General features: G+C 54.9%; 1 protein-coding gene across 3 annotated transcripts in view; it reads right to left on the bottom strand.

Annotated features, from left to right (window-relative positions):
* The window catches only part of SH3GL1 (SH3 domain containing GRB2 like 1, endophilin A2), a 28,978-nt gene extending 17,431 nt beyond the window's left edge, over positions 1-11,547 (bottom strand). For 2 of the 3 annotated variants that reach the window (XM_064469313.1, XM_064469314.1), the window contains exon 1: positions 11,380-11,546. In XM_064469313.1, the coding sequence (XP_064325383.1) occupies positions 11,380-11,424 (45 nt within the window). In that variant the 5' untranslated portion in view covers positions 11,425-11,546. Of the gene's footprint in view, positions 1-11,379 lie in introns of all 3 variants that reach the window. The other variant, XM_064469312.1, reaches the window with a different exon arrangement.
* Positions 11,548-12,439: the final 892 nt, after the last annotated feature.

Below are 12,439 nucleotides of genomic sequence, written 5' to 3'. Positions count from 1 at the left end.
AAGGAGAAGAAAACAGATCTAAGTGTTTATTGTGCGGAATAGGGGATAAACAATTACCACTAGCCTTGTAACGAGGAGGAATGCATGTTCCCTAGCAGATCCCCATGCTCTGAACAGCTGGGGGATTGGAGGCACCCAGCAGCTCCATGGTCCTCGCAAGGCTGAGCACCGTTGCATCCACTGGACTTTCTGACCCCAAAAGCTGCTGCTCTAAGGAGAGAAGACAAGTGCTAGAAGAGGAAAGAGCACAAGAGGAAGCGATTTGCCTACTGTCAAGAGCAGGTTAGCAGCAGAGCTAAAAACAGAAGGTGGATGTAACTCGGCAGACACCGTCTCACCATTTCTCACATCCCTGTTGGGCTGCAGGGCAAACCAGAGAAAGAGGAACGGCAGCTGAAGCTCTCACCTTCCTGCCTCGCTGAGCAAGACCCTGCTACTGGCTCCTAACGTCAGCCCTACCATTGATCTGACCCGTCCTGGGCACCTGCCTGCTCCACCGGCCACCGAAGATGTCTAATCTCCCTGCCAAATAGCTCACAGGAGTATTTTTACTCTGTTATCCGACTCTCAATCTTCTCCTGAACTTTCTTTCCCCTATTTTTCTTGTTCCCATCTTTCAAAGAGGGCCAGTCCCATCCGAGACTCGCCACCCAAGCACCTGCGATGTACTCATGCGAAGGCACGTAGAGGTGCTCCGCTGCCTCCAGACACGTGCACCAGGAAAACGTGTCTAGAAACAAATGCAGCTTTCCACCCCCTCACCATCTGAGATGGGATCTAGCCACTCTCCACCCAACACCGGAGGAATTGCCGTGATTTTGAGCAGGAAGGTCAGCCCAGAACAATGAAGAGCTCCTTCCTTTCCCTCTGGACAAGGCAGAAAGCCTTCAGAGTGACCTCAGGTTGTAATCTTATCATATAGAAACCACAAAGAAAGAGCTGCCGCATGCAAAGGCAGCTTTCTAGGGAGCCACCTGTCAAATCACCTACTCAAAGCGCTATCGAATGACTCATCTCCATCCAGCAGATGGGCTCAGAGGAATGAGGACAGCATGAATAAAAAAAAAAAAAAAAAAGTAACTTCAGCAGCAGCAAGCAGGTCACACTCACAGAGCTGGGGCCAGAGAAGGGCATACACATGCACTGCAACGCAGCCGCTCCCTGTTTGCTCGGGGGATTCGTCCTTTCCTTGTCTATAGCATGACAGTATTTAAAATCTTGGTTGTGGTCCCTGTTTACGAGGCTCTGTGCTCATCTCGGTGCCCTCCAAGCTAACTCTTCCAGCAGGAGCAAGACGGCGCCTCCTTCCCGCCCCGAGCAGAAGCCGACAGCTCGGCTTGCTCTGGCTAACGCCGGGCCAGCCTGCCGAAAGGGCACAACGCTGCCTGAAAAGCAGACTCACCCCAGAGGAGAAAGGTTTCAGCTCTCACCATGGGGAGACAGTTGCAATGTTCTTGCTGCAGGGAAGGGAGCACCAGCCCTTTGCACGACAGATATTTTCTCCTATTATTAGTTACTTCTCGCATTCTCTGTACCAAATGAGACGTTATTTCTATTCAGCTGGAAAAAAAATTGGGTCAAGTTAACAGGGAAAACAAAAACACATAAGGAAAAAAGCAGCAGCTCTCTCTCCCCTGGCACTGCCCTTCTCACCCACTTGCAGGGACTAGAGCAATTCAGAGGAAGTCCACTAAACTGAGGGGAAATGTAGATCATTTGCCTTGCATCCAGATTTCCTGCCCAGCCTCCCTATGTCCTACCTCAGAAGAGCCTTAGTGAATCACAGCCTGACTTCTGCAAAGCTGCTGAGCCATCATTCCTCAGCAACTCCATCCGACCTTTGCAGACCCAGGGGAAAAAAGACGAGCGGCTCCTCGCATTTGAGACTTGGAGCCGCTCGTTGGATGTGATATAGAAGTACATCAGTTTCCTCCTCTGCAAAGCTTCAATGACAAACCAAGGCAGAGCACCCAGCAGTCCTGTCCTTCGGTCAGCCCCAACCATCCGCCTGCATGCCGCTGCTAGGGATTTCACAAAAAGTAAGGGGGAAAAAAAGAGGAACAGGAGGGCTTATGACACCTGTATGTCCCTGGGGGAAATACCACGGCTGCAGGACAGCTTGCAAAAAAGCAGCAGATGGGATTTCTGCTCCCCATGCAAACCGAGACGTGAAAAAACACCTCCCCGGGGTGCATGACACTAACTGGCATCACCCAGCGAAAAATCTTGAACAGCAACAGAGCCTGGATGCTATCAAGAAGCTGGAAAGGAGGCAGAACCACCTCTCGATTTGCAGCGTGTTGAGCCTAAGCCAGGCTGATGGGACACATACAGCAGTTACCTACGAAGTCTAGTCACGGCCGCATTCAGTTTTGGGTGGCAGACAGCGTTAATGAGTTCAGGGAAGAGTCAAGGCGAGTTCTCAGGCAGGTTTACAGACAGAAGGGAGATCAAAAAAGATGCTGAGCTCAGGCAGGGGCTCAACTCCATCAAAGGGAAGGCAAATAACCCTCTTCCTGGCTTGGAGGGGGCAGAGGGAGCCCCATGCAGAGCACGTTTAACAAGGACAGCGTTGGCCAAGTGAAAACTCCAGCACGGACCTAGCGATAGCTCAGTGTACACAAACATCAAAGAGGGAAAGAAATAATTGAGAACACTATAAACACGTGTTTTCCTTGCTAATTTGAATACTAGGAAAAGCTTAGTGGCTATCAGACCAGAGCACAGCACCCTAAGGAAAAGGAGAGCGGGAACGAGCGAACAGACATCCATACGGCTGCCAGGAGCAATGCGGCAATGTTGCGCGGGAGCGGATCAAACTCCTGCTCCCGCATCGGCTCCTCCAAGAGCTCTGTGTGGGGGCCTTCCCCACCTCCAGGCACTCCATCATGCTTCCAGCCCACACAAGACAACGCTGAACCCTTTTTGTTTTGCTGCCCATCATTAACACTTGCTGATGCTCAGTTCAGAATGGCTTAAATGTGAAACAACCCTCCCAGGACTTTGCTTTTTGCAAAGTTTGCCGTTACTCTGCAGATGACACTGTTACTATTACGCAGTTTGCTTTTGCTCTGCAGGCGACACTATCGATGCATCGCTGCCGCCTTTCTGCCCTGCAGGCAGGGCAATAGGTGTACCAAGAATTCCGGCAGATAACATTTAGATTATGTTATCCCTGTCAAGCACAAAAGTCCAGACTCCCTTGGTCTTTACAATTTGTCCAATACAATTAGGAGGAGCTTTACTGTGAGAATAGCTACACCGACATCTGGCGCTCCAGCGTTGGGCCTGCCCAGTGCCCCCTAAGTCCACCCAAAAGCATGTGCGCAGATGTATGTCAGCAACAAAGATGTTTTCTAAATGCTTCACCACGGAGCTATACAGCGAAGAAGATCAGTGTGGGGTGCTGGAATCCTTTTGGCAAGAACAGCACCTTCTTACGCAGTGGATTTGCTTCGTACGTAGATAATTGTTTACCATTTTTCTGCCTTTTTTTGTCATGAAGGTGGCAAGATTAAGTTTAAATATAGCTAGCGCTGTAAAGCCAAAACAAATTTGGTCAAGAAAGTTGTTAATAAGTTATCACTGATGAATAAAGTCTGAGCCAACAAGAAGATACAGCCTGGTTTTCAAGCTCTAGAATGAATTATGAAGCATTTTCTTAATTAGAAAAAGCCCTTTAAAGCTTTAATCATGCAAATTTCGTCCTCTGTCTGAAAGACAGAATTTCATTATGGAGATGAGTTTAACTTTTTTTTAGCAGAACAGCAGTCTAATTAGTGACAGTATCATGAACTTTATTAATAGCCAGTTAATACAAGATAGGAAGATTCTAAAATTCCCAGTGGCTTTAAAAGAAAAATGACTAGTTCTATTAATCAGATATTGGCAACAAAGCTAATGACACACGTCATGGGCTAGAAGGCTTTTCTTGGAAGCACGAGCAGCCCAGACTCTCTCGATGGACTCTCCATCTGCTGCAAGAGGTGCGGCAGGGCAGGTCCCGGACCTCGGGGGACCGCACGTGTGTCCCCCAGGACAGCCCCAGCACGATGGGGACGCTCCCGCCTGCGCTCTGGCGGGTTGAAGGGCTCGCCAGCCCCCCCAGGCACTATCAGCAAACCCACACCCAGCAATGAAACCCTGCAGCTGCCGGAGAGGATCCCAGGAGCTGCAATCCCTCCAGCTCGGGCCAAACACAGCCCTTTCCTGTCAACAGGAACACGTTCCTGAAAGCCATGGGATCGCTGACTAAAGGGATGGGGGGGTGAGGGGAAGAGGAAGGGGAAACCTTTTAAAAAAAAAAAAAAAAAAGAAAAATTTAATTATCGCTTTTATAATCATAGCAAGAGGTCAAGAGGGGCTGAATCTTGCACCAAGCCATGTCACACAGGACCTTATGAAAACAGAAGTTAAGTGATGCTGTGGCACTTTCCTAGCCTGAGGAGCCCGGACCCTTCCTGATCTGCTTCGGCTCTGCAGAGACTCACCTTCTCCCCAGGGGGGAAGGCTGGGACACAGCCACGGCAGTGGGGGGACATAGCTCGGGAGGCAGCAGATCTGCAGGGAAGTCACCCCCGCTGACAGGAGCTCCAGCTCCAGGGCCCTGACTTCACAGCTCAGGCTGATGATTTAATCAGCACAATTAAAAAGACAGAAAGGACAAGTGCAGCCCTCTGCGACGCAGGAGTCTTATGAAACAGCATCAGTGTCTAGATGCATCACTGAGTTTCCATGTGAACGAGTTCAGCTGGCATTACAAACCCAAGACCTTCTGGATTACAGATTTATTTTATTTCTGGTCATTTTGATAGTTCAGCATCCTGCTCGAGAGCAGTGCAAACCAGCAGCCTTCTCTGGAAGGGACAGCAACATCGCTGCAGGCTGCAGCAGGCTCCAGTCTTGTAATAACCCCTCACACCCCACCACAAACAGCCTCCCCTGCCCGAGGGGCATGAAGCCCACTGCAGCAGCCTGCGGTTCTGTTTTTTACATTGGTATTTCTGCAGTCTCAGGCAGAAGGAGCTGCCTGGCTCCCAGCACAGGCTGCTGTCCCTCCAGTTTCACCAGCCGGGGCTTAGACGGGGCTGCGAGCCCTGGCAAAAGGCACTGGCATATGTAGGGATGGGGGAAGAGAAAGAACACAAAAAAAAAAAAAAAGGTGCTAAAGAAATGAATCAGCTTTTACAAGCCAGCCTGCCTGATGTCATCCCTCTTTTGCTCTTTCCCAGGAGGAAAGTATTGACAGGGAGAAGGGGGAGGAAGGATTTCCTTCCACTGCGTCCAGAAACCATCCCCCTCGGCACTGTCCACTTTCAGTAGTTCATCAATAACCTCTGAAAACAGATATATTTTAGGTATTTTAGATCATTTTAGACAGAAAGCCCCGAGACAGGCAGGCAGGCATCGCCACGCAGAGCAAGAGGACGACAAGAAATCAGCATTCCTAATGCCGCACAATCCCCCCCTGGCCCTGAGTCACGTATCCTTCCTGCGTCCCAGATTCCCCCAGCTGCAGACGCGGGAGAACACTTTCCCTGTTTGACATCAGAAACAAGGAGGGGAGCGAATGAAGCAGGGTATGGAGAGGTGGGGTTTTCCACCCCTGTTTTCTGTCCTTGCCTTCCAAGAATCTGGGTCTTGTTACTCTTAATGCCCAATGGCTGTGAAACCAATCTTAAAAGGAAATTAAAAAGCCACGTTAGAGTAACCGATGCAGAGACACGAGCCATCCCCTGCCTGCGACTCCAGACAGGCTGAAGAATACTGAGGAAAGCTGGAAACTGCTCCGTTACGGGGCTGCCCAGCTCAGCTCCGACGATTAACCAGCCGAACGACGTCGCCAAGCCAGGCGTTTCATCGACAACCAATTGTGCAAGAAAAGGAGAGGGAGATAATATGAAAATATCCTGCACACAGTCACTTTAGCTAGACGTGACAGCAGGCATCTCTGCAAGCATTCAGTCGTCATCATCACCTAGGCTAGAAGCGGCATGCGCTGAAGTCTAGTCCCCTTCACTTGGAGGTTTGCCGAAAGCAGCGTGTGTGCGTCCTCCTCCGCTTTTTCACCTGCCATACTGGAACACCCATCTCTGGCGACACCAAACTGCTCGGGGCTTCGGGCGAGGATGATGGCTACTGCCGAATACGACTCCCTCCTGGATGGAGCCCGGCTGGCAAGCCGAGCAGGCGGGACGTTACACTGTGCTCGAGCAAATCCAGCTTTCCTCCAGCCTCAGCAGCAGATTAATATTAAAAGATAAACTAGGGAGGCTGCAGGGGAGTCTAGCCCAGGTTAATATTAATAGAGCTAACACCAGGTGCTGTGGGAGGGAAGGGCAGGCTGGCAGGAATTAGCAAAATTCCTTGACTCCCCAGTCCAAATTCCCATTTACAGATAAGGAACTTAGAGCCCGACACTGCCAACAACCTGCCCCAGGAACTACCTACTCGCCATGCCATTGTGGCACTCAGTCCTCATCCTGCCTTTGTCAAAGCACAACCGCCACCGTGGCAGAAAATCTAAGGAGCAACCCGCACCCAGGATCCCCTCCTGCTCCTCAGACCCTGCTGCTGAGGAACGGGCCAACTCGCTTGCCGGTGGCACAGCACGGCTGTGCAAAGAGAACCAGAACAGCTCAAAAAGAACATATGAGCCCAAAATAGCACCGCAACCCCACCTCTGGTGCCTGGTTCCTCTATTGGCAGCTCCGGGTGCTCTCCTGGGTGAAGTCTCAGCCCCAGTGTACCATCAAGGGCTTCCCCAGGGTTTCATCCATGGACAGTACAGGCAGCCCTGGCCAACTGCTGCCTGCACATGCTTGCACCTCTCGGCTTGGCTTTCTGGGAGAGCAGAAAAGCCACCGTACGGAGCATTTTGTGTCCACTTTACTAATTGCTGGAGGTTAAGACAAGTCAGCATGAAGTTCTCGTGCCACTACAGAGCAGAGACTGGCCTTTCTGGGGGGCTGCGCTCCCACTTTAATGTCTCTGGGCACTGGCACTGTCCAAAGAGCTTCAACTCGCATCCACTGGCCAAAAAGCTGCAGCAGGTGAAGATCTAGTAGATCTAGAAGATCCTAGAGGTAAGGAAGACATTTTTCACAGTGAGGGTGGTGAATCACTGGCACAGGTTGCCCAGGGAGGTGGGAGATGCCCCATCCCTGGAAAAATTCCAGGTCAGGTTGTACGGGGCTCTGAGCGACCTGATCGAGTTGAAGATGTCCCTGCTTGCTGCAGGGGGTTGGACTAGATGGGCTCTAAAGGTCCCTTCCAAGCCAAACCAGTCTATGAGTCTACGGTCTCTCTGCTGCTGCAATAACCGCCCTGCAGCATGGTCAGCAGCGGGAGCACAACCCTCTGCTCTCCCAGCTCTGCAGTTCCTCTCCAGCCCCAAAATTTAAACTCTGGCAGCAGCAACTTTGAGAGAAAATGTACAGATGAACTCGGGGTGTGTCAGTCTCCACCAAAGTGGGAGTGAGCTAGAGCTGGAGGGCTGGCACAATCAAAACCATCTGCAGCAAGACAGGGCAGTGACAGGCAAGCTCTGGCCAGGGAGAGGGGCCTCACGGATTTGCTTTTCCACATGGAAGGTTATCCTGTACACTGTGCTTCTCATTTCTCTGCCAGTGGGAGATCCTGTGCTGCACAGCACATCTGCGATGTCCTGAGAAATTCACTGCCCAGCTGCATACAGAGCAAAGGCTGCAAGAGGAAAGGCATGTCATGTCTACAAGAGAAAGCCCCAGAGCGCCAGATGCTAGGAGGACTAAGTTAACACACGCACCCAAAAAAAACAAACAAACCCCAAAAGGTAGCTGTTAGAAGGTATCAGCTGGGAAAGGGAGGAAAAAAAAAACAAACCGTATTTGAAAGCACAGCACAAAGCCACCACAGAAAGAACCTCACCCAAATAGACATAAAGGAAATCCGAATCCAGCGTGAGCAAGAGCAAATGACCACAAAAGCAAAAAAACCCCAAAAACACAAAAAATAGGAGAAACGCCATCGCTGCCCACCAGCTGCGCTCTGTCCCCCGTCACCAAACGGTCCCTGCACAGCGCATCTAGGAGCGGATTCCTCTGCCTCAGCCTTCTGAGCAGAAGCCATCGTATCACAGCACCTGGGCACCAAGCTGCGGGGAAGGGAGCTCTTAGGGTTCATTAACAGCTGGCAAGGAAGAGTATGGAGCTTGGGAATCGTGTGATCCTTCTGGGCTGAAATGGCTGTCTGAGGCTGCAGAGCACATCCCAGGCTCTGGGGCCAGGCAGAAAGCAAGCGGTAGATATTCCCGTTCAAAAATATCCTCAAACTCAGGAAAAAGCATGCATGTCAAGGGCTTGCTAGTTTTAATTAGCACTCGCCTCTCCCCCTCTCAGAAAATGGCTTTTTTACGTAGCATGGGGAGGAGGAGGTTGCTGGTCTGTGTCTCAGGCCAGGACTCGCCAGGCACAGCAGGGCATGAGCCACTGCTTGCTGCCCCGGTTCCTAAGCCCAGGCAGGCCTAGCAAGGTTTAGGCTTGGACCACGCAGGCTTTTGGAGCACATTAATCCTGTTCAGGATGACAGTGGTGCCCAGGGCTGAATACCAGTCTGGTTTAAAAAAGCAACGCTGTCTTCCCTCGCTCGGGCTGAGCCTGCTCCCCATCCGATTTTGGCATACAAACCATGTCTTATGTCCCCATAAGGGCCCTGCTGTACCCAAAATGACAGTATTTGGCTCATTCTGACTGTGCCCTGGTCACCCGCCGAGCCACAACTGCCCAGAGCAGAGCAGCCTGTCAGCCCTGCCTTGCGGAGAGGGATGCTCCCCGCACCCATGGTGCAGCACCCAAAATAGCCGCACCGGGAGCCACGGCGACACCACACCAACGTGGGCTACAGATAAGGGCACCACACACCGCTCCCCACGTTAGACCCGTCCCCCGCGAGCAGCCTGTGCTGCTTCTCCTGCCTCCACGCTGCCAGGCAGCGTACAAACCCCAGGTCGAGAGTCCTGCTGTCACAGAGGGAGGGACGCATTTATCACCACCGTATCACAAGAGCGCTGCCTCCACCCTAGGGCTTGTCCCTTCAGACCAGCGGCTGATAAACCTGCCGGTGCCAGGCAGGGCTGCTGCCCAACACACAAGTAGCGACAAAGCCACTTACACTCAATGAAACATCAGATTCGCCCAGGAAGAGCGCAGGCAAGCGCCCTGCTTGTGCAGCCTGCCCTATCCAGGGGTTAATGTAAAGTTTTGCGGGCTTTTAGGGCTTATACCGGTCTGTATAAAAAAGGAAATGGTGCAAATGAAGTAATTTCTACACCACAAGGTTCCTGCAAGTTCCTGAGGGGACGCAGGTGGATCAAGGCTGGATGGCACCTGGAATCAGCCAGCCTCATACCTGCAAGCAGGGGCTGCACCGGGACTTCCCAACCTGCTCCCAGCTCGCGACGCTGGAGCTCAAAGAGGTTGCTGTTGTTGTTTCTCCTCCTTCCTTTTGCGAGAATGTTTTTCTACAGCTCTTTTTTTAAAAGAACATTTTGCTGTGAACTAGCAAAACCTGTTCTGGACGCACACACAGAACTGCTCACCATCTGCAGCATTTGCCAGCGTGACTTTTTTTGCAGGATACTATCTCGGCTCTCTCCTGCGTGTGGGCGCCCGGCTGCCTCACCCAGGGAAGACGTGGGCCCGCAGGAATCAGATGGCAGAAGCCCACGAGCCAAGCCCTGCTCTCTTGGGCTACGGAGGAGGCTGAACTGGCCCCCTCATTGCGCGGGAGGCAGGGGGGATCCCGAACCCGCCGCTCCAGCGGTGCCGAGGTCCTTGCAGACCTTGGTCCCGGCTCCGTTTTCCTTCAATTAACAACAGACGTGGAACAAAACATAACATTTTAGGAAAGATCTTCCACATGTTTGGTTTTGGCAGCATCCGATAGCTTTAAGGGAGCCAAAAAATAACTAATCCTCCTCTCCTTCAGCCAAGGGGCAGCTGAGGAGTGGGACCAGTGGAGGGAAAGGGAAGGAGGGTGGAAAGGGAAGGGAGAAGAGGAGGAGGAGAAGGCAGAAAAATGGCCAAACTGGAACCAGTCACTCCCAGGTTCCAGTTAAAGCATCCCTAAAGTGTAGATACCTGCGTCCCCATCTGCAGGACGCTGCAAAGGGGTGGCAGCGCCTCCAAGAGAGGACCGTATCCCTCTCGTCCCTGCAGAGCGAGTCACTTCACCGATATTGGCACAAAACCTCACACCAAACCCAGCTTCCTTGGATTAAATCAGCTCCCCAAACCCTGCGGCAACCAGAGCCGCAAAAGAACCTGCAATGCAGTTACAAATGCACCTTATCTCCCAATTTAATATGCCACCAAACACGGCCTAAGCACCCAAGTGAAGTACGTGCACGCGCGCACGAGAGGCGAGCGGGCCACCAAGTCTGTGCATTGGGCAAGTTACTTCTCCCTGGACAGCTGCGCCGGTTTAATTTTTCCACAAGCAGCCAAAATGGTTCCTTGTAAGAAAAGAAAAAGACACCTGCAACAAAAAAATCCTGCCGCCAGGAAGCGGGAGCTTCCCGAGGTTGGGCTGCAGCTGCCATCGAGGTTACCGGGGCCGGTGACTCCCAGCTATGACCTCGAACCCCGCATAGCTGCCACCTTCCAGAGTTTTTCCTCCTAAAATCCCACTTTGCTTAGGAAGTCCGAGGGCATCAGGGCTGTTGAGGTGCTTCGCCGCCACCAAGCCAGCGTCCCCCCGCCGTGCTGTGGGCACGGACCGCTTCTGGGGAAGGTGGGCAGCGCATCCCCACCGTGACACCCACCCGGACCCGGGGCGCAGCCGGTGCCCGAAGCCCGGGACCCTCCGATTCACGGTGGACGTGTTTCTGTGCTGGTGTCCCTCCAGCACCAGGGGTACGGGACAGGCCTCGGGACACCCCAGGCTGTATCCCCAGGACCCCCTTGGGGCCCCCCAAGGGTTTGGGGAGGGGCTGAGGGGGCCACGACGGCACCGTGCCCACACGGGGCTGGTCCGGCCCGGCCACGGCTGGGGGGGTGGAGCATGGGGACACCGCGCCCCGGGTCCGGGTGGGAGTCAGCGGGAGGGGAAAGCGGGAGGTGTTGGGGGGCACCTGGAGAACGGTGGGCTGCTGGGGGAGGTGCGAGACCAGAGTAACGGGGGGTACCGAGCTGGAACTCCGGGCATTGGCGAGGGAACACCGGGAGAGCGATACCCGGCAGACACCGGACCGGGATACCAGGAGGGGATAACGGCGGATACCGGAGCACCACCGAGCCAGCCCAGGCGGAACGGGTGGGGGTCACCGAAGGGGAACAGCAGGCGCCAGTAAGGGAAGGCCGGGCGCCCCCGGGCCGCGGCGGCAGGTTCCCGGTGCCTCACCTGGCTCGCTTTATAGAACTGCTTCTTCAGCCCAGCCACCGACATCCTGCCGCCTCTGCCGGCCGCCGCGGGACGCCTGAGGGCGGCGGGAGGCCTCGGCACACAAGAGCCCGACCCGGCCGCTACCGCCGCTTCCGCCGCCAGGAAGGGCCGGCCCCGCCCCGCCCCCTGGCGGCCCGGCGGAGCGCCGCCACCGGGCACCACCGAGAAACGCGCTCGCACCGGCCTGAGCGCCCCCCTTCCCGCGCCACGTGGTGCCCCCGCGCCCCCTGCCGGCGGGGCGGCGCCGCCGCGCGTTGCGACCGAGCTGGGGGGGTTGCTGCGTCGCGACAGCGGGGGCGGCCGGTCGTGCTGTGCCCTGTCACTCCACCACAGACTCGTCTTTCTCCTGCACCGCGAAAAGCCCCGCCGGCAGCTCTGCAGCTGCGGCGCGACGCGACTGCCCGCAGGGAACGGGTACCCGCCACCCGTGCGGCGACAGCCCGTCCTGCAGAACGCGCCCGGTGCGGGGGCAGAGCGCTCCGCCGGAGGGAGCTCCGTCCCTGAGGCGAGGCGAGGAGCGTGGGGAGAGGCGGCGGCCGCGCCGCGGGCGGAGCTGAGGACCCACAGCTCGCGGGGCTCGGCCCTCACCCCTGCCGGGCGGAGGGGCCCAGCGCCGCCTCAGCCAGGGCTGCAGGGAGGGGACAGCGTGTGGGACACCGGGACAGCCGGACAAACCATGCCGGGCAAGGATGTGTGTGTCCGTCCCTCTCAGGACTAGCTGTAGCACCGGGGGGAGAAGCGCTGTCGGGGACTACAACTCCCAGAACCCCCCGCGGCAGCGTCTGCGCCCGCGCACAGCAGCGGCGGTCGCTCATTGGTCGGGGTGCTGCCGCCATTTCGCGCTTTGGCTCGGGCCCCGCAGTGGACAGCGCGGTCGGACGTTCTGCCCCTCATGCCCAGTGTTTGGGGAAAGGCAGCTCTGACTTCTCCGGAGCCTGTCCCAGTACCGCACCGCCGCTGCCCTGGTTCCTGCCCGGCGAGCAGGCCTGGAGCCCAGGCGTAAGGTCCCAACAGGCAC

This window comes from Phalacrocorax carbo, chromosome 19, assembly GCF_963921805.1.
Source record: "Phalacrocorax carbo chromosome 19, bPhaCar2.1, whole genome shotgun sequence".
Lineage (NCBI taxonomy): Eukaryota > Metazoa > Chordata > Aves > Suliformes > Phalacrocoracidae > Phalacrocorax > Phalacrocorax carbo.
This window is presented reverse-complemented; position numbering and strand designations above follow the sequence as displayed.